At 47.0% G+C, this 18,616-nt stretch overlaps 1 protein-coding gene across 1 annotated transcript in view; it reads left to right on the forward strand.

Annotated features, from left to right (window-relative positions):
- Window positions 1-4,802: 4,802 nt before the first annotated feature.
- LOC120936105 (killer cell lectin-like receptor subfamily G member 1) overlaps window positions 4,803-18,616 on the forward strand; it is a 28,543-nt gene continuing 14,729 nt past the window's right edge. Inside the window, exons 1-2 of the mRNA XM_040348222.1 lie at window positions 4,803-5,215; window positions 15,155-15,310. Of these exons, the coding sequence (XP_040204156.1) occupies window positions 5,012-5,215; window positions 15,155-15,310 (360 nt within the window). The 5' untranslated portion in view covers window positions 4,803-5,011. The remainder of the gene's footprint in view (window positions 5,216-15,154; window positions 15,311-18,616) is intronic.

Below are 18,616 nucleotides of genomic sequence, written 5' to 3' on the forward strand. Positions count from 1 at the left end.
TCCATAGGACACAGCGGTGCCTGACAAGCCCCTCCCCGCTCAGTGAGCAGAGAGGAGCTTGTCATCCATTGGCTCAGCGGAGATCTGCGGACTGATCTCCCGCTGAGCCGATGGGAGCAGTACGGAGTCCGCCAAGTGTGAATGAGGCCTAACTCTGGAAGATCTGAGCTCCAACTTGACATTTCCGGTGTTAAGCTAGGACAGGCAAGGTTTCCTCCAAGGCAGTAGCAAGCTTTGTGAAGTCCCCGTCCTGCTGAGGGGGTAGAAGCAGTAGACACTTGAACCTTTGAAGCATAGTCTCCTTGGAAGGTTCCCTGTGCGCGGACTCAAGCCCGGTCCGAATGGAGAAATCTAAGCCTGAACCCTCCAAGCCAACCAGTGAGGACCTGGAGACCCGGCAATGGAATGCAGGACTCAATGGCAGTATCCCTTGATGTGAGGCAACACCAGAGGAGGCAGAAGAAAGGGGCGGTCCATCAGTCCCATGGTTCTTCTGTAACCAATAACCGGAGGCAAAGCAGTCTGGTAGCTCATGCAGCCAACCCATGGAGAAAAGTTGGAGGATCGCTGGTGACATTTCGGGCAGACCAAGCAAAGCACTTTCCGGTCTCTAATGTGGCAGTGTGACATCCCTAAGACTGGCCTGTTAAGATAGCGGCATGTCCAGGGTAGCAAGCTTCAGAGTTGGCTTTGAGGCAGCTTGCCTTCATGGCAACGGCTGGTGCGACTTGGCGTCATGGCTTCCTTCAGCAAGAACCACGTGGAGCCCAATGGCTTTGTGATCTGTGCATTTTTATGTTGCAAGAGTCAATTGCAAAACATCATGCAATCTGACATCACTGATAACAATGACGAATTGTGAGTATAGCCTCAATTAAAACTAGTTAATAGTTAAATAGACAGGTACCATCATCCATGATAGAATATAGAAATTTGAGCTAGTCGAACATAAGGTGGCGGCTGCTAGTACCGCCTAAATCCATAAATGGTCACCTAGGGGGAACATGTTGATTGGACTTTCTAGGTACTGATAACAAAACACAAAAAAGAATATAAAATATATTTATTACACATAAAACTGTACAAAATTAAAACCAAATGAGCCAAACCCCACATTCAGAACAGCAGTCAGGTGTCTGTTGCAGTGGAGAAGAGCCGAAAACCTCAATCGGTTTCGCGGACTAGGCCTCTCCTTTTTCCCCGCCACCCCCCCCCCCCAGGTTGTCAACATACCTTAACGCAGTGCCCCCCCCCCCCTTATTGGCACGATACATATCTTACTTTGTATCCTTAACATTATCTAATTATTTTATCAGAGCGACACACGTTCCCCCTCGCTCGCCGCGTTCCTTGTGAGCCGCTGCCTAATCCATGGGCCCAACCTAGTGAGCAGATTGACACATTTTTTCGACATTGACTGTACACAATGGCCCGGATTCACAAAGCACTTGCGCCTACGTATCTCAAGATACGCCAATGTAAGTACAAATGTGCGCCGTCGTATCTATACGCCGACCCACATACTAAGATACGCCTGAAATAGGCTTCCTACGACCGACGTAACTTGCCTACGCCGTCGTATCGTGGGCGCATATTTACGCTGGGCGCATTTGCCGCTCCCATTGATTTTCTATGCACATATGCAAATGAGGGAGATACGCCGATTCACGAACGTACTTGCGCCCGGCGCATAATATACGCGGTTTGCGTAAGTCGTAAGTCCGGCGTAAAGCTATTCCCCATATATGAGGCGCAACCCATGCAAAGGTATGGACCAGGGAACACAAGCCGTCATATCTTTTGTCGTTTACGTTGTACGTGAATATGACTAAGCGTAGGTTACGTTCACGTCGTAGGCAGTGATCCGTCGTATCTTAGGGCGTAGTTCCGACGTGATTCTGAGCATGCGCACTGGACGCATGCGCCATTCGTTATTCATGTCTTTATGGCGCTCGGCCCATCATTTACATGGGGTCACGCCTCATTTGCATGGCTCACGCCCACTTCCACTTACGCCTAAGAAACCCAGCGCAGATTTGGTGGCAAGTGCTTTGTGAATCCAGTGCTTGCCTCTCTGCGCTGCGTCGGCGTAGCGTAAAGAAGATATGCTACGGCGGCATAAATATGCGCCAATGTATGTGAATCCGGGCCAATATGTTAATACAGTGTACCTTTTATATGTACCTTACCTGTTATGCTTTTGCTAGTTTATTGTACTGTATTATTTGTCATACAGATATTCCTCCTGAAGAAGCGGCTTAGTCCGCGAAACCGGTTGAGGTTTTCGACCCTTCTCCACTGCAACAGACACCTGACGGGTTCGCCCGCCATTAATAACTGCTGTTTTGAATGTGGGGTTTGGCTCATTTTGGTTTTAATTTTGTACAGTTTTATGTGTAATAAATATCTTTTATATAAATGTTTGCGTTTTGTTATCAGTACCTAGAAAGTCCAATCAACGTGTTCCCCCTAGGTGACCATTTATAGATTTAGGCGGTACTAGCAGCCGCCACCTTATGTTCGCCTAGCTCAAATTTCTATATCACTGATAACAAGTTGGGCACACTTCCTTTTACTTGTCTGATCACCAGTGGTACACATTCCATGATCTCTTTACTGGTTAGAGTTCAGTTGCATGCAGGGGCCGTCTACACCAAGTTGTGCCTTTGGTTTATCCCCTTGCCAACTCTATACTGTACATATATGGTGGCAAGGCAGCTCTCCTGTGCAGGATCATGTACCTAGTACGTGATTCTGAACTTCTGGGTCTAAGGCGTGCACGCACCCTGCCAGCGACCCACTCCCACTGTGCTTGGACACAGCGGAAGCCAATCGGTGGGTGTGGCAAACTCAATGTCTGCCGAGACCCACTAATCATTCGGGACAGAAGCAGAACGATGGTCTGCCTATGTAAACAAAGCAGACTGCTGTTCTGTCAGTAGGGAAGGTAGTAATCTCTCAGGTGATTAGAACACGCCCCTAAGCTCTCTCAGGTGATTAGGGCACACCCCTAAGCTCTCTCAGGTGATTTGGACATGCCTCAAATCGCAGGTGATAAGGACACACCCCTAATCTTTTTCAGGTGATTAAGACACGTCTCAAACTCTCACAGGTGATTAGAACCCGTCTCTAATCTCTTTTAGGCGATTATGACACGCCCCTAAGCTCTCTCAGGTGATTGGGACATGCCCCTAAGCTCTCTCAGGTGATTTGGACATGCCTCAAATCTCAGGTGATTAAGACAAGCCCCTAAGCTCTATCAGGTGATTAGGACACGCCCCAAGCTCTCTCAGTTAATTAGGACATGCCTCTAATATCTCTCAAGTGATTAGGACATGCCCCTAAGCTCTCTTAGGTGATTAGGACACACCCCTAAGCTCTCTCAGGTGATTAGGACACACCCCTAAGCTCTCAGGTGTTTAGGACACACCCCTAAACTCTCTCAGGTGATTTGGACATGCCTCAACTCTCAGGTGATTAAGACAAGCCCCCTAAGCTCTCTCAGGTAATTTGGACATGCCTCTAATATCTCTCAGGTGATTAGGACATGCCCCTAAGCTCTCTCAGGTGATTAGGACACGCGCCCAACCTCTCAGGTGATTTGGATACGCCTCTAATCTCAGGTGATTTGGATACGCCTCTAATCTCAGGTGATTTGGACACGCCCCTAAGCTCTCTCAGGTGATAAGGGCACGTCGCCTAAGCTCTCTTATGTGATTAGTACACGCCCCCAATATCTCTCAGGTGATAAGGACACACCCCTAAGCTCTCAGGTGATTAGGACACGCCCTTAAGCTCTTATAGGTGATTAGGAAACGCCCCTAAGCTATCTCAGGTGATAAGGATACGCCTCTAATCTCTCTCAGGTCATTAGGACACGTCCCCAAGCTCTCTCAGGTGATTAAGACACACCCCTAAACTCTCTCAGGTGATTAAGACACGCCCCTAAGCTCTCTCAGGTAATTGGGACACATCCCTAAGCTCTCTCAGGTGATTAGGACACGCTTCCAAGCTCTCTCAGGTGATAAGGACACGCCCCTAAGCTCTCTCAGGTGATTAGGACACGTCCCAAACTCTCACAGGTGATTAGGACACACCTTTAATCTCTCTCAGGTCATTAGGGCACACTCCCTAAGCGCTCTCAGGTGATTAAGGCACACCCCCTAAGCTCTCTCAGGTGATTAGGACATGTCCCAAACTCTCAGAGGTGAATTGGACACGCCCTCAAGCTCTCTCAGGTGATTAGGACATGCCCCTAAGCTCTCTCAGGTGATTAGGAAACGCCCCTAAGCTCTCTCAGGTGATTAGGAAAGGCCCCTAAGCTATCTCAGGTGATTAAGGCACACCCCTTAAGCTTTCTCAGGGGATTAGGACACACCCCTAAGCTCTCTCAGGCGATTAGGACATGTCCCTAACGCTCACAGGTGATAAGGACACGCCCCTAAGCTCTCTCAGGTGATTGGGACATGCCCCTAAGCTCTTTTAGGTGATTAGGATACGCCCCTAAGCTCTCTCAGTTGATTAAGGAAACGCCCCTAAGCTCTCTCAGGTGATTAGGATACGCCCCTAAGCGCTCTCAAGTGATTAGGACATGCCCCTACGCTCTCTCAGGTGATTAGGACACGCCCCTAAGCTCTTACAAGTGATTAGGGCACATAAGCGCTGTCTCAGGTGAGGATACGCCCCCTCTCTCTTGTGGCAAGGAGGACGCGCCCCGTTCTCTGCATTCGGAAATTCCCAGCTCTGGTATCATGGCATGTAAGGATATAGCTCTCTCAGGCGCGGACACGCCCCTAGCTCTCTCAGGCGCGGACACGCCCTCCACGCTCTGTTGCAGGTAGGAGATCCGTCTCTCAATATTCATTTGACAAAGTTGACAGTCCGGGAGTGGGCGTGTCCCGGTGTAAGCAGTAAGCGCGGTGTCCTATCGGCACCTTTTATAGGAGGAGTCAGTGGGCGGTGTACACGGCCCCGTATATAAGGAGCGGTCCGCCTCTCTTCTCCCAGAACGATGCAGTCCCCGCCGGAGATGATCCGTGAAGAGGAGGGGGAGGAGAGTGGGATGGGAGAAGCCGGGGCTCTAGAAACCGACCATGGAGCGGTAGGAGGGGCCTCAGAGGAGAAGAGTGGGCTGCTCACAGGTAGGGAGAGTCATCGCCGGAGGACTCTGAGCAGCAGTCGTAGGCGCAGTAAGATCGACGCCCCGCCCCTCAAGGTGAGTGTCAGCTCCTGGGACCAGTGTGGGATGTGATAATAATGTTATCCCTATGGAGTGTGAGTTTCATGGAGCTTTAGGTGAAGCTTCCCACTGTGGGGATATAATGTTCGGTCAGGACTGTTGTGTGTTCATCTACTATGGTGCTCTATAGAGATACCTCTCCACCAGGACACATTACAATCTACCATATATTTGGTGGGTGTGACTTAAAGGGGAGTTCCACCCACAATTTCACTTTTTAAATATAAATACCCCTGTAATACACAAGCTTAATGTATTCTAGTAAAGTTAGTCTGTAAACTAAGGTCCGTTTTGTTAGGTTGTTACAGCATTTAAAGCGGGAGTTCACCCATTTCTAAATTTTTTTTTTTTCTCCCCTTAGATTCCTGCTCGTTTTGTCTAGGGGAATCGGCTATTTGTAGTAAAATATGATCCGTACTTACCCGTTTTCGAGCTGCATCTTCTTCCGTCGCTTCCGGGTATGGTCTTCGGGAGCGGGCGTTCCTTCTTGATTGACATTCTTCCGAGAGGCTTCCGACGGTCGCATCCATCGCGTCACTCGTAGCCGAAAGAAGCCGAACGTCGGTGCGGCTCTATACTGCGCCTGCGCACCGACGTTCGGCTTCTTTCGGAAAATCGTGACGCGATGGATGCGACCGTCGGAAGCCTCTCGGAAGACTGTCAATCAAGAAGGAACGCCCAGTCCCGCAGCCCATACCCGGAAGCGACGGAGAGGATGCATCTCGTAAACGGGTAAGTACTGCACATATTTTAAAATAAATAGCCGATTCCCCTAGTAATAACGAGCAGGAATCTAAGGGGGAAAAGTGCCCTCTAAGGGTGAACCCCCGCTTTAAATAGTTTATAATCTAGAAATAGACCGTGGCCATCTTAAGTGTGGGCATCACGAAGCCAGACTGTATGACTTCCTGGATTTCAGCTTTGCATATCTCGCACATGCTCAGTGCACAAGCAATGTAATAGGTTTCAGTCAGGTTTGCAAGGAATACTGGGAAACATGATGCCTATCCCAGAAACCCTTGCAAATAGCCTAGGCAAATAAGGAGGAGGAAGTAATGAAGGACTACAAAATAAAGGTATTTACAAGCAACAAATTAAATAAAAATTGTCCATTCTGAACACTATGAGATTAGAGCATGCAGCACAGACAAACATAAAAAAAATGGGTGGAACTCCACTTTAAGGGGGTGTGGTTGGTGTCTAAATGAGGGATGGAGGCAGAGAGATAGAGGGACAGCAGGCCCAGATCCTAAACCACAATAGAAATATGTGTATTACAGCGGAGTCCGGCCTTGCGTCGGGGGTGCCGCCAGCAGCGGAGTCCGGCCTTGCGTCGGGGGTGCCGCCAGCAGCGGAGTCCGGCCTTGCGTCGGGGGTGCCGCCAGCAGCGGAGTCCGGCCTTGCGTCGGGGGTGCCGCCAGCAGCGGAGTCCGGCCTTGCGTCGGGGGTGCCGCCAGCAGCGGAGTCCGGCCTTGCGTCGGGGGTGCCGCCAGCAGCGGAGTCCGGCCTTGCGTCGGGGGTGCCGCCAGCAGCGGAGTCCGGCCTTGCGTCGGGGGTGCCGCCAGCAGCGGAGTCCGGCCTTGCGTCGGGGGTGCCGCCAGCAGCGGAGTCCGGCCTTGCGTCGGGGGTGCCGCCAGCAGCGGAGTCCGGCCTTGCGTCGGGGGTGCCGCCAGCAGCGGAGTCCGGCCTTGCGTCGGGGGTGCCGCCAGCAGCGGAGTCCGGCCTTGCGTCGGGGGTGCCGCCAGCAGCGGAGTCCGGCCTTGCGTCGGGGGTGCCGCCAGCAGCGGAGTCCGGCCTTGCGTCGGGGGTGCCGCCAGCAGCGTAGTCCCGCATTACATCTCAGTGGTCCCATCAGCAGAGTCTTCTGCACCAGGGGGGGAGGGGGGGTCAGCCGGTTAGTGGGGACACAGTGTGGGACGGGAAACACCTCATCCTCGGTGCAGACATGGGCCGTACGTTCTGCGGAGCTTGCGGCATCACTTCCGGTTTACCAGTGGCGTAACCAGAGTTCTGGGCGCCCGGGGCAGAATTTTTTTTCGCCCCCCACACAGTGCTGCCGGCTTCTCTCCTCTTCTGCCTCCCTTGGTGGGGGATGTTTAAGAATGGAGAGCGGGGGCAGAGGGCAGTAAATATGTAATTTACTGGCTCCTTCCTTTTCTTAATGAACACAGTGAGTGATTGGTACAGATCAATCACTGTGTTCATACATAACTAAAGCATAGTAAACTGTGTTTACGCTCAGCGCAGAGCACTTCCCAATTCTCTGTCCTCAGTCCCCGTCTCAAAAAGTCAGACATCAGGGCTCTGTTTAGACCCCTGATATTTCACCAATGCCCCTCCCCCCTCCCTCTAACACAGGGGTCGACAAATCCCGGGCGCCAGGTCGCCATGGCGACTAGAAATAGGGTCCTGGCGACTTGGCTTGGAAGGGGGGGCAAAAAAAAAAAAAAAAAAATTTTTTTTTTTGGTGAGCTGGCACCATCTGGTGGTGGCCGTTGGTATTACAAGTTAAACAGCAATTCTAATGTCATTTTTCACTATTTTCACTGCCATCTTCTTCCCTCTAATTAGAACCCCCAAACATTATATATATTTTTTATTCTAACACCCTAGAGAATAAAATGGCGATCGTTGCAATACTTTCTGTCATGCCGTATTTGCGCAGCGGTCTTGCAAGCGCACTTTTTTGGGGAAAAAATTACACTTTTTTTAATTAAAAAAATAAGACAACAGTAAAATTATCCCCTTTTTTTAATAGTATGAAAGATAATGTTACGCTGAGTAAATTGATACCCAACATGTCACGCTTCAAAATTACGTCCGCTCGTGGAATGGCGTCAAACTTTTACCCTTTAAAATCTCCATAGGCGACGTTTAAAAAATTCTACAGGTTGCATGTTTTGAGTTACAGAGGAGGTCTAGGGCTAGAATTATTGCTCTCGCTCTACCAATCGCGGCGATACCTCACATGTGTGGTTTGAACACCGTTTACATATGCGGTCGCTGCTCGCGTATGTGTTCACTTCTGCGCGCAAGCTCGTCGCGACGGGGCGCGTTTTCTGGCTCCTAACTTTTTTAGCTGGCTCCTAGATTCCAAGCAAATTTGTCAACCCCTGCTCTAACAGATTTGTGTGAAAAACAAAAAGAAAAATGATTTTTTTAAAATATGCAAATGAACAAAAAAATAATTAAAGACTCATTCACACGGGTTTGAGCTTCAGCCACACCTTATTCTATGAGGATGCATCATCTGTACTAACAGGTTCTAATTTGGCAGTTGTGCAGGCGCGGGTGAGTGGCCTTGAATGAACACGGTTATTGGTTGGTGCTGTACACATGAACCCACACACCTGTCAAATCAGAACCTTTGACTGTGTTCATTCAGCCTCTGCATCATAAAATAGGCTGCATGCACACAGGTCCAGCCACCGCAATAATAAAAAAAAGCACACTGATTCACACCGTACAGACCACAACACCCATGTGAATGAACCCCGAAAACCTCAGTCACACATGGAGCTTTATTTATTAACGCAATACACAAATTTGTTATGTTTGTGCCCTACAATTGTGATTTTTAACAAATATTTTTGATATTTTGGGAGCCCCTGTCCATCGCTTTACTGACCCCTAACGTCAGTTCTGCTGACCCCCCTGTACACTGCCCTGCTGCTGACCTTCCATCCTCTGCCCCCTGATATTTCTTTACTGCACCCCCACATCACACAGGTTAGTTCCGGCCCTGGTATAGTCTCTGTGTGAAGGGTGGTTAATACCCTGTTTCTCTGAAAATAAGCCCTACCCCGAAAATAAGACCTAGCGTGAGTTGTTTCTGGGATGGCTGCAATATAAGCCCTACCCCAAAAATAAGCCCTAGTTAAAGTCCTTGTAAAAACATGTAATCCGTTCTTTAAAAAGATTATATAATGTGCAGTGTGTCTCCCTTTTGTAACTTTATTGTGGAAAATACCTTATTTACAGCACTGCTGGGCGCTCACGTGACCTGCCGGAGCTCTTCTGCTCTACTCCTGGCTGATGTCAGCTGTTTTTTTTTTTTTTCAATAAAACTTTATTAAGCCCCTCCCCACTGCAGTACACAGAGTGGGGCTGAAGTCATTGGGGATCTTGGCCCCTCCCTCTGCAGTATTTGGAGTAGGGAAGAAGAGCTCCAGCGGGTCACGTGAGCAGCAATCGGCACTGTAAATAAGGTATTTTCCACAATAATGTTACACAAGGAGACACACGATATCATCTTTTTACAGAACGGATTACATCATTTTATAAGGTCTTAAAAAACAAAGGTTTCTTTTTGGGATTACAGAATTTCACAATGCTGACTCCAGAGCTGACAGGGGGAGAAACTTTTTTTTTTTTTGTACATACCATAAATAAGACATCCCCTGAAAATAAGCCCTAGTGTGTTTTTTGTAGCCAGAATTAATATAAGACCCGGTCTTATTTTCGGGGAAACACGGTAATTATCCCTTTCATGCCTACGCCTATGTATGACATTTGGTGTTTACAAGTTAAAATCCATATTTTTGGCTAGAAAATTACTTAGAACCCCCAAACATTATATATATTTTTTTAGCAGAGAATCTAGAGAATAAAATGGCGATTTTTTTTTTTTTTTTTTTTTTTTTTTTTTGCAATATTTTATGTCGCACGGTATTTGTGCGGCGGTGTTTTTAAACACAACTTTTTGGGGAAAATTAACTTTCATGAATTAAAAAAAAATTAAAAAGTAAAATTAGCCCATTTTTTTTGCATAATGTGAAAGATGATGTTACGCCGAGTAAATAGATACCAAGCATGTCACGCTTTATAATTGCACGCACTCGTGGAATTGCGACAAACTACGGTACCTAAAAATCTCCATAGGCGACACTTTAAACTTTTTTTTTACGGTTACCAGGTTAGAGTTACAGAGTAGGTCTAGTGCTAGAATTATTGCTCTCGCTCTGACGATCGCGGCGATACCTCACATGTGTGATTTGAACACCGTTTTCATATGCGGGCGCGACTTCCGTATGCGTTTTCTTTGCTGCGCAAGCTCGCGGGGAGGGGGGCGCTTTAAAAAATATTTTTTGTTTTCTTATTTATTTTTATTTTTTTCTCTAGGGTGTTAGGATAAAAAATATATATAATGTTTGGGGGTTCTAATTAGAGGGAAGAAGATGGCAGTGAAAATAGTGAAAAATAACATTAGAATTGCTGTTTAACTTGTAATGCTTAACTTGTAATACCGACAGCCACCACCAGATGGCGCCAGCTTACACATCTGGTGGTAATAACTTGTAATACCAACGGCTGACCACCAGATGGCACCAGCTCACAAAAAAAAAATTCTTTTTTTTTTTTTTTTTTTTTTTTTTTTTGCCCCCCTTCCAAGCCAAGTCGCCAGGACTCTATTTCTAGTCACCATGGCGACCTGGCGCCCAGGATTTGTCGAACCCTGATATAGAAAGTCTTAAAAAATGTAATATGATGTAGCTGAGCTCGCTATCATCAGCTAGCCATGTTGGTAAAAACAAATAGTCCTTTTATTTTCAAAAACAGGCAAACCGAAAAAAAAAAACTTTGCTTATGTTCTAAAACCACCATACTTTGTGGTTTTAGGGGTTCCCATTGGCTTCAGGGGTCCCAAGAAGAAGGTTTTTTTTTTTTTTACAGCTTAAGCCCTGTGGCCCAATCCTAAACTCAGTTCACCCTGTTCACACAGGTTACCAATACATACATATATGGGACTGGCACTGAGTAACTTACCAGCTCACTTTCAGTGCCAGTCCCATATATGTATGTATTGTCAGCAGGCCCGGACTGGGACAAAAAATAGGCCGGGCATTCTAAGCTGAGCAGCCCAATGTAAATGCAGGACACCTTTTGGGTACAAAAACTGTCCTTCTCTCACACAATGTCTGACACCATCACTTTGCCCCTTTCACACTGGAGGCGCTTTTCAGGCGTTTTAGCACTAAAAATAGTGCCTGAAAAGTGCTAGTAGGGTGCTTTTAACCTCCGCTAGCGGCCGCGAAAGGGTTAAAACCGGCCACAAAGCGCTGCTGCAAAGCTTTGCCGATGGTTCGGCGGCGCTGCCCCTTTGATTTCAACGGTCAAGGGAACTTTAGGAGCGGTGTCCTGCTAGCAGCATCTTTGAGGCGCTGTAAGGAGTGGCAGTGCATTCCCTCTGGCAGTCCCTCTGGCTTTCACATTGGAGTGAAAGGCTCTTTCAGGGCGCTTTGCAGGTGCTAGTTTTAGCGTTATAGCGCCTGCAGGTGCTAGTTTTAGCGTTATAGCGCCTGCAAAGTAACCCAGTGTGAAAGGGGTACAAGAGCATTGCTGGTTGGTTTGGAGAGTTTAGTAACCTGTAACAACCAGATTTCATGATTCTGCACTTCGGCTTCTTTCACACTGGGGTGCTTTGAGGGCGCTAAAGAGCTAAAAATAGCGCCTGAAAAAGCGTCTCCCAGGGCTTTCACACTGTAGCGGTGCGCTGGAAGCACGCTCAAAAAAGTCCTGCCAGCCGCATCTTTTGAGGCGCTGTAGGAGCGGTGTATCCACCGCTCCTACAGCGCTCCTGCCACCTGAAATCAAGGTGCAGGGCTGCCGAGCCACTTTGCTGGCGGTTTTAACCCTTTTTCGGCTGATAGCGGTGGTTAAAAGTGCCCCGCTAGCGGCCGAATAGCGCCACAAAAAGGACAGTAAAGCGCCGCTAAAAACAGCTGCGTTTTACCGCTGACGGCGCACCAATCCAGTGTGAAAGTAGCAATAGACCAATTGGGCAATGAAGTTGTGTACTATGAATCACTGCATTTTCACTGTTAACCACTTCCCGACCTCCTCATGTACATATACGTCGGCAGAATGGCACGGACAGGCACAATCGCGTACCTGTACGTCCTCTGCTAGACGTGGGTGGGGGGTCCGATCGGGACCCCCCCCCCCCCCCCCGGTACATGCGGAGGTCGGGTCCGCTCGGGGAGCGATCCGGGACGACGGCGCGGCTATTTGTTTATAGCCGCTCCGTCGCGATCGCTCCCCGGAGCTGAAAAACGGGGAGAGCCGTGTGTAAACACGGCTTCCCCCTGCTTCACTGTGGCGGCGCAATCGATCGGGTGATCCCCTTTATAGGGTGACTCGATCGATGACGTCATTCCTACAGCCACACCCCCCTACACTAGTAAACACATACACAGTGATCCCTAAATGTTACAGCGCCCCCTGTGTTTAACTCCCAAACTGCAACTGTCATTTTCACAATAAAGAATGCAATTTAAATGCATTTTTTGCTGTGAAAATGACAATGGTCCCAAAAATGTGTCAAAATTGTCCGAAGTGTCCGCCATAATGTCGCAGTCACGAAAAAAATCGCTGATCGCCGCCATTAGTAGTAAAAAATAAAAAAATGCTAAAAAACTATCCCCTATTTTGTAAACGCTATAAATTTTGCGCAAACCAACCGATAAACGATTATTGCGGTTTTGGTAAAAAAAAAAAATAGGTAGAAGAATACAAATCAGCCTAAACTGAGGGGGGAAAAAAAATTTTATATATGTTTTTGGAGGATATTTATTATAGCAATAAGTAAAAAATATTGAATTTTTTTCAAAATTGTCGCTCTATTTTTGTTTATAGCGCAAAAAATAAAAACCGCAGAGGTGATCAAATACCACCAAAAGAAAGCTCTATTTGTGGGGGAAAAAAGGACGCCAATTTTGTTTGGGAGCCACGTCGCACGACCGCGCAATTGTCTGTTAAAGCGACGCAGTCCCGAACTGTAAAAACCCCTTGGGTCTTTAGACAGCATATTGGTCCGGGGCTTAAGTGGTTAAAGAACTCCATTTAGTTCTGATTGGCAGCTGTGGAGAAATACCTCCTGCTAGTAAATATATATTTTATTTTCATTGATATCATGAGACTGGCAGACTTTATCAGCTTCTTGCTAGTGATCCAACTAGCAAGAAGAAGCTGATAAGTCTGAAAGTCTCATGATATCAATGAAAATAAAATATATATTTACTAGCAGGAGGTATTTCTCCACAGCTGCCAATCAGATTCTTATTTCAGGGTCGTTTAGGCATTTTTATTTAACTGCTCATTTAAAACATTGATAGGTAAGCTATAAAAAAAAAAAAAAAAAAAAACATTGGCAGGCTGCCATACTGTGTCACTTGCCTTTCTAGACATCCAGCTCCTTTTAAGACATCAGGCCTCCTCCAGCAGCTCCTCCCCCCCCCCCCCCTTCACGGTCACATGACCGGCCTGACGTAATGAAGCCCTCCTTCCTTCTAAGCCTAGAGCAGAAGGCTGGCCGGCGGCCGTGGAGGCGGCTGTGTAGCCAGACGTGGTGAGCGGCGCCGCCGTGCCAGCACAGGGAGAAGCCCAGCTCGCTGCCTCAGAGTGTGGGGGGGACCGGGCCCCGGCGGATTCAGAACTTGCGCGGGCGGGACTCCTCCAGGGGCAGCCTTTGCGAATGCGCCCGCCCACGTTTCTGGATTGGCCAGCCCCGCCAGCAAATGACCGCATACGCCCAATCACAGGGCGCCAGCTGCCGTAAAATGGTGGCCGGAGGAACAGTGACACAATATATGATTTTACAAAAGTGACACGGACCCCCGCGATTTTGCCCCTGCCAATTTTGCGCCCGGTGTGACGCCCCCCCCCCCCCCCCCCCCCCTATGCCAGTGACACTGGAAGTGATGTCGTAACTCTGATGCCAAGCACCACCAATGTCCATCAAAGCACCTGGCCATAGTGATACACAAATCCTGCAAATGAAGCGCATCGTCTGCAATCTCGTGACTGCATAGACTTGGCGCTTCCCATAGAGCACGGTGTCCGGCGCCCGAACACAGTGCACTTAACCACTTCCCGCCTGGCCTATAGCAGATTGATGGCCATGAAGTGGTTCTGTTATCTTGACTGGGCATTATATGTCGCCCAGCAAGATAACATGCGGCATGCGCCCAGCATCTACGATCCTGGTAAGAAGCCTCTTATGGAGGCTTCTTACCACGTGATCACCTGTGACCCAGGAAGTGCCGATAAACGACATTCCTCAGTTCACCCTGGCAGGGAGAGCCCATCAGCGCCTCTTCCTGTCAGAGGGGGGAGGGGCTGTGCTGATAATCGGCACATTGATTATCAGCACAGCCCCATCAGATGTGCCAATCGCCTGCTAAAAAGTTCCCGTAAGCTGCCAGTCAGTGCCTATCAGTGTGAATTGGTGCCAGTCAGTGCCCAGCAGTAACTCCTCATCAGTAATGCCCACCACAGCTGCCTGTCAGTGCACATCAATTCTACATATCAGTGAAGGAGAAAACATTTTATAACAAAACTTTTTTTTTTTTTTTTTTTTTTTTTTTTTTTTTCTCCTCCTATCTCATGCTTTCCAGCCTGGAGGAGAGATATGGGGTCTTATTGACGCCGCATCTCTCCATAAAGAGGACCTGTCACACACCATTCCTATTACAAGGGATGTTTACGTTCCTTGTAATGGAAATCAAAGTGATAAAAAAAAAAAATTAAACGCCCGTGTCCTCAGAAGCGGGGGGGGGGGGGTTCTTGTACTTTGAATGATAACCATAAACATGGCAATTAGATAGGGTGAATCCACCTAACAGGGCCACAGGCCACAATAAGAATCTGACAGTGGTTCTTATTCATCTCTGCTCTATCCAAAACAAAGACTTTGCCCTTTAGGTTTTGTAGGGTGGTGGGGGAGGAGGTTTTCATGAGCAGTGGCAGTTTGCAGAATGTGAAATGCAATGGGGAACTGTAGAATGTCACGTGCGGTCAGGATATTTAGAAATTTTGAAATTTTTTTTACCAATGTCCCTCGCTGTAAACTTGTGGAATCCGATTAGTTTCTATTCATGTGACATAAGCCTTACAAATAAAATTCTTATTTTGTAGAATTGCAGTGGGAAGGGAGAGGCAGGGGCCCCAGACACCACCCCTGGACCAGAAGGGGCCCCAGGGACGGATGACCTCCCCCCGGGTCAAGATTATCCCCGGAGTACTCCGAGCAATGATCTCAATCGCCATAGCAGCGGCTCCATGTCCCATAAGGTGAGTGTCAGCTCCGGGGGCCAGTCTGGGATATTGTCATAATGCCATCCCCATTGTATGGAATGTGATCTGTCAGATGCCCATGGAGGTATGAAGGTTTTTCTACTGCTTCAGGTAAAGCTGGCTGGATCCAAATTTTTGCCTTCAGCAAGAACCGGACGAACTTTGATCCATATGTGACCTGTTTGACAGAAGTCGATCTAATGATTGATGTCTCTCAACCGAGAGTATTGAAAAACGTGTTCTGATATTGATTAGTCTGCTGTCAGAATACAATGTCCCGGCCCAGATAGGGGCGTACATTGTGTGTGTGTGTGTGTGTGTATATCTATATATAATTTTTTTCTTTTATAAATATTACATTTATTAATGTCTACACACCCCTGTTAAAGTGTCAGGTTTCTGTGATGTAAAAAATTAGACAAAGATAAATCATTTCAGAAAGTTTTCCATCTTTTTAGGCCTCGTACACACGGATGTTTTAACCACTTCAGTCCCGGACCATATTGCTGGTCAATGACCAGGCCAGTTTTTGTGATTTCGGCACTGCGTAGCTTTAACTGCTTTGCGACCTGCCGCCGTCATTCTACGGCGGCAGGTTGGCTCTCCTGCGCGAGAGCCCGTAGCTCTACGTCGGCTCTCTCGCAGGCTACAGGGGGCGCGCTCCCGTGCCCGGCGGGCGCGATCGCCGCCGGGCACACGTGATCGCTCGTTGCAGAGCCGGGGACCGGGAGCTGTGTGTGTAAACGCACAGCTCCCGGTCCTGTCGGGGGGGAAATGCTGATCCTATGTTCATACAGTGTATGAACAGAAGATCAGTGATTTCCCCTAGTGAGGCCACCCCTCCCCCCTACAGTTAGAACACACCCAGGGAACATACTTGACCCCTTCCCTGCCCCCTAGTGTTAACCCCTTCACTTCCAGTGGCATTTTTATAGTAATCCAATGCATTTTTATAGCACTGATCGCTATAAAAATCCCAATGGTCCCAAAAATGTGTCCGAAGTGTCCGCCATAATGTTGCAGTACCGAAAAAAATCGCTGATCGCCGTCATTACTGGTAAAAAAAAAAATTAATAAAAATACACCCTATTTTGTAAACGCTATAACTTTTGCGCAAACCAATCAATAAACGCTTATTGCGATTTTAGAAAAATATGTAGAAGAATACGTATCTGCCTAAACTGAGGGAAAAAAGTTTTTTTTATATATATTTTTGGGGGATATTTATTACAGCAAAAAGTAAAAAATATCCTTTTTTTTTTTTTTTTTTTTTTTTTTTCAAAATTGTCGCTCTATTTTTGTTTATAGCGCAAAAACTAAAAACCGCAGAGGTGATCAAATACCACCAAAATAAAAACTCTATTTGTGGGAAAAAAAGGATGCCAATTTTGTTTGGGAGCCACGTCGCACGTGGTCAGTTAAAGCGACGCAGTGCCAAATCGCAAAAAGTACTCTGGTCTTTGACCAGTAATATGGTCTGGGGGTTAAGTGGTTAACTGACAATTGCACGGTCGTGCGACGTGGCTCCCAAACAACATTGGCGGCCTTTTTTTTTTTTTTTTTTTTCTTTTTTTTTTTTTTTTTTTCATAAATGGAGCTTTCTTTCAGTGGTATTTCATCACCTCTGCGGTTTTTATTTTTTGCGCTATAAACAAAAATAGAGCCACCATTTTGAAAAAAAATTATAATTTTTGCTGTAATAAATATCCCCAAAAATATTTTTAAAGATGCCTTGGCTGGGCATTGGTAAAGATGCCTTGGCTGGGCATTGGTAAAGATGCCTTGGCTGGGCATTGGTAAAGATGCCTTGGCTGGGCATTGGTAAAGATGCCTTGGCTGGGCATTGGTAAAGATGCCTTGGCTGGGCATTGGTAAAGATGCCTTGGCTGGGCATTATTAAAGTATTTCTGCTAAGTGGCATTTCAGAGATTCGTTGCTTAATTTTGTCCTTGTTTGGGAATTCGTGAAAAGGGGAATTACTCACAGCCAACATGGGCGATTTTATCAAAACGGCCATCAGAGAGGGGCTTTCCATGTTTTGCTATGCACAGTGAAATTTCAAAGCTGGCATTTGCCAGATAATTTGTTTTAGAAAGATAGTTGCAAAAACTACGATACTGGCAGTGATATTTCTTCAATTTCCCATCAAGAAACACTTTTCTTTCAGCTACACCAAGTTCGTGAACACTTTTGTGGTTGGTATCAAAATGACGTTTGACACTTTTAAGTGCGAGATACCACACTTTCACTACACAGAACACATAACGCTTTCCCTTTGCGTTCAATCACTCCAAATGACTGTGTCCAGGTCTCTTGGAATGATCTTCCACTATCTGTTTTTAATTTTAGCTTTTTTTGGATGTACTCATTTTTGGTTGTTCAAGTCTACAAAAAACATAAAATGTATAAAATAAGGATGGATGAAGCACCCAATACAAATCTATCCCTACCTACCTATACCAAAAATATTATTGCAACATTCCACAAAAAAGTAGAAGAACAACTCACGGTTTTGTAGACAGATATACATCATCCAATAGCCTGTGAAACAAGAAGGCGTGCTGTGCCGCTGCTGACACCGCTCTGCTGGGTCTGGAAGCTGCTGTAGATTCTGAATTGCAAAGAAGAATCCCAGAGATAGGGCTGGAATGAAAAAAAAAATATGTTTTCATTGTTGTCCATAGGGACACAGGAAACTACCATAGCCTGGGGGGCCAGATGTGACCCATAGCAACTTATGTTTTTGTAATGTAGACAGATATAAGCTCAAATCGTCCAATCTCCTGTGAAACAACAAGGCGTGCTGTGCCGCTGCTGACACCACCCTGCTGGGTCTGGAAGCTGCTGTAGATTCTACAAGAATTGCAAAGAAGAATCCAAAGGGCTAAAATGAAAAAAAAATGTGTCATTGTTGTCCATAGCCCAGGACACAGGCCCAATAAAAGCAATGATGGGGGTAATATGTTTGCAAATGACACCTATAATTAGGCCCAAGAACAGCAATGAGGGGGGTAATATGTTGCCCAATAACAGCAATGAGGGGGGTAATATGTTTGCTGTTATTGGGCCTAGGTGTCATTTGCAAACATGTTACCCCCCCTCATTGCGGTTATTGGGCCTAGGTGTCATTTGCAATGAGGGGGGGGGGGGTAATATGTTTGCAAATGACACCTAGGCCCAATAACAGCAATGAGGGGGGTAATATGTTTGCCAATGACACCTAGGCCCAATAACAGCAATGAGGGGGGTAATATGTTTGCAAATGACACCTAGGCCCAATAACAGCAATGAGGGGGGTAATAT

Source organism: Rana temporaria, chromosome 4, assembly GCF_905171775.1.
Source record: "Rana temporaria chromosome 4, aRanTem1.1, whole genome shotgun sequence".
NCBI lineage: Eukaryota > Metazoa > Chordata > Amphibia > Anura > Ranidae > Rana > Rana temporaria.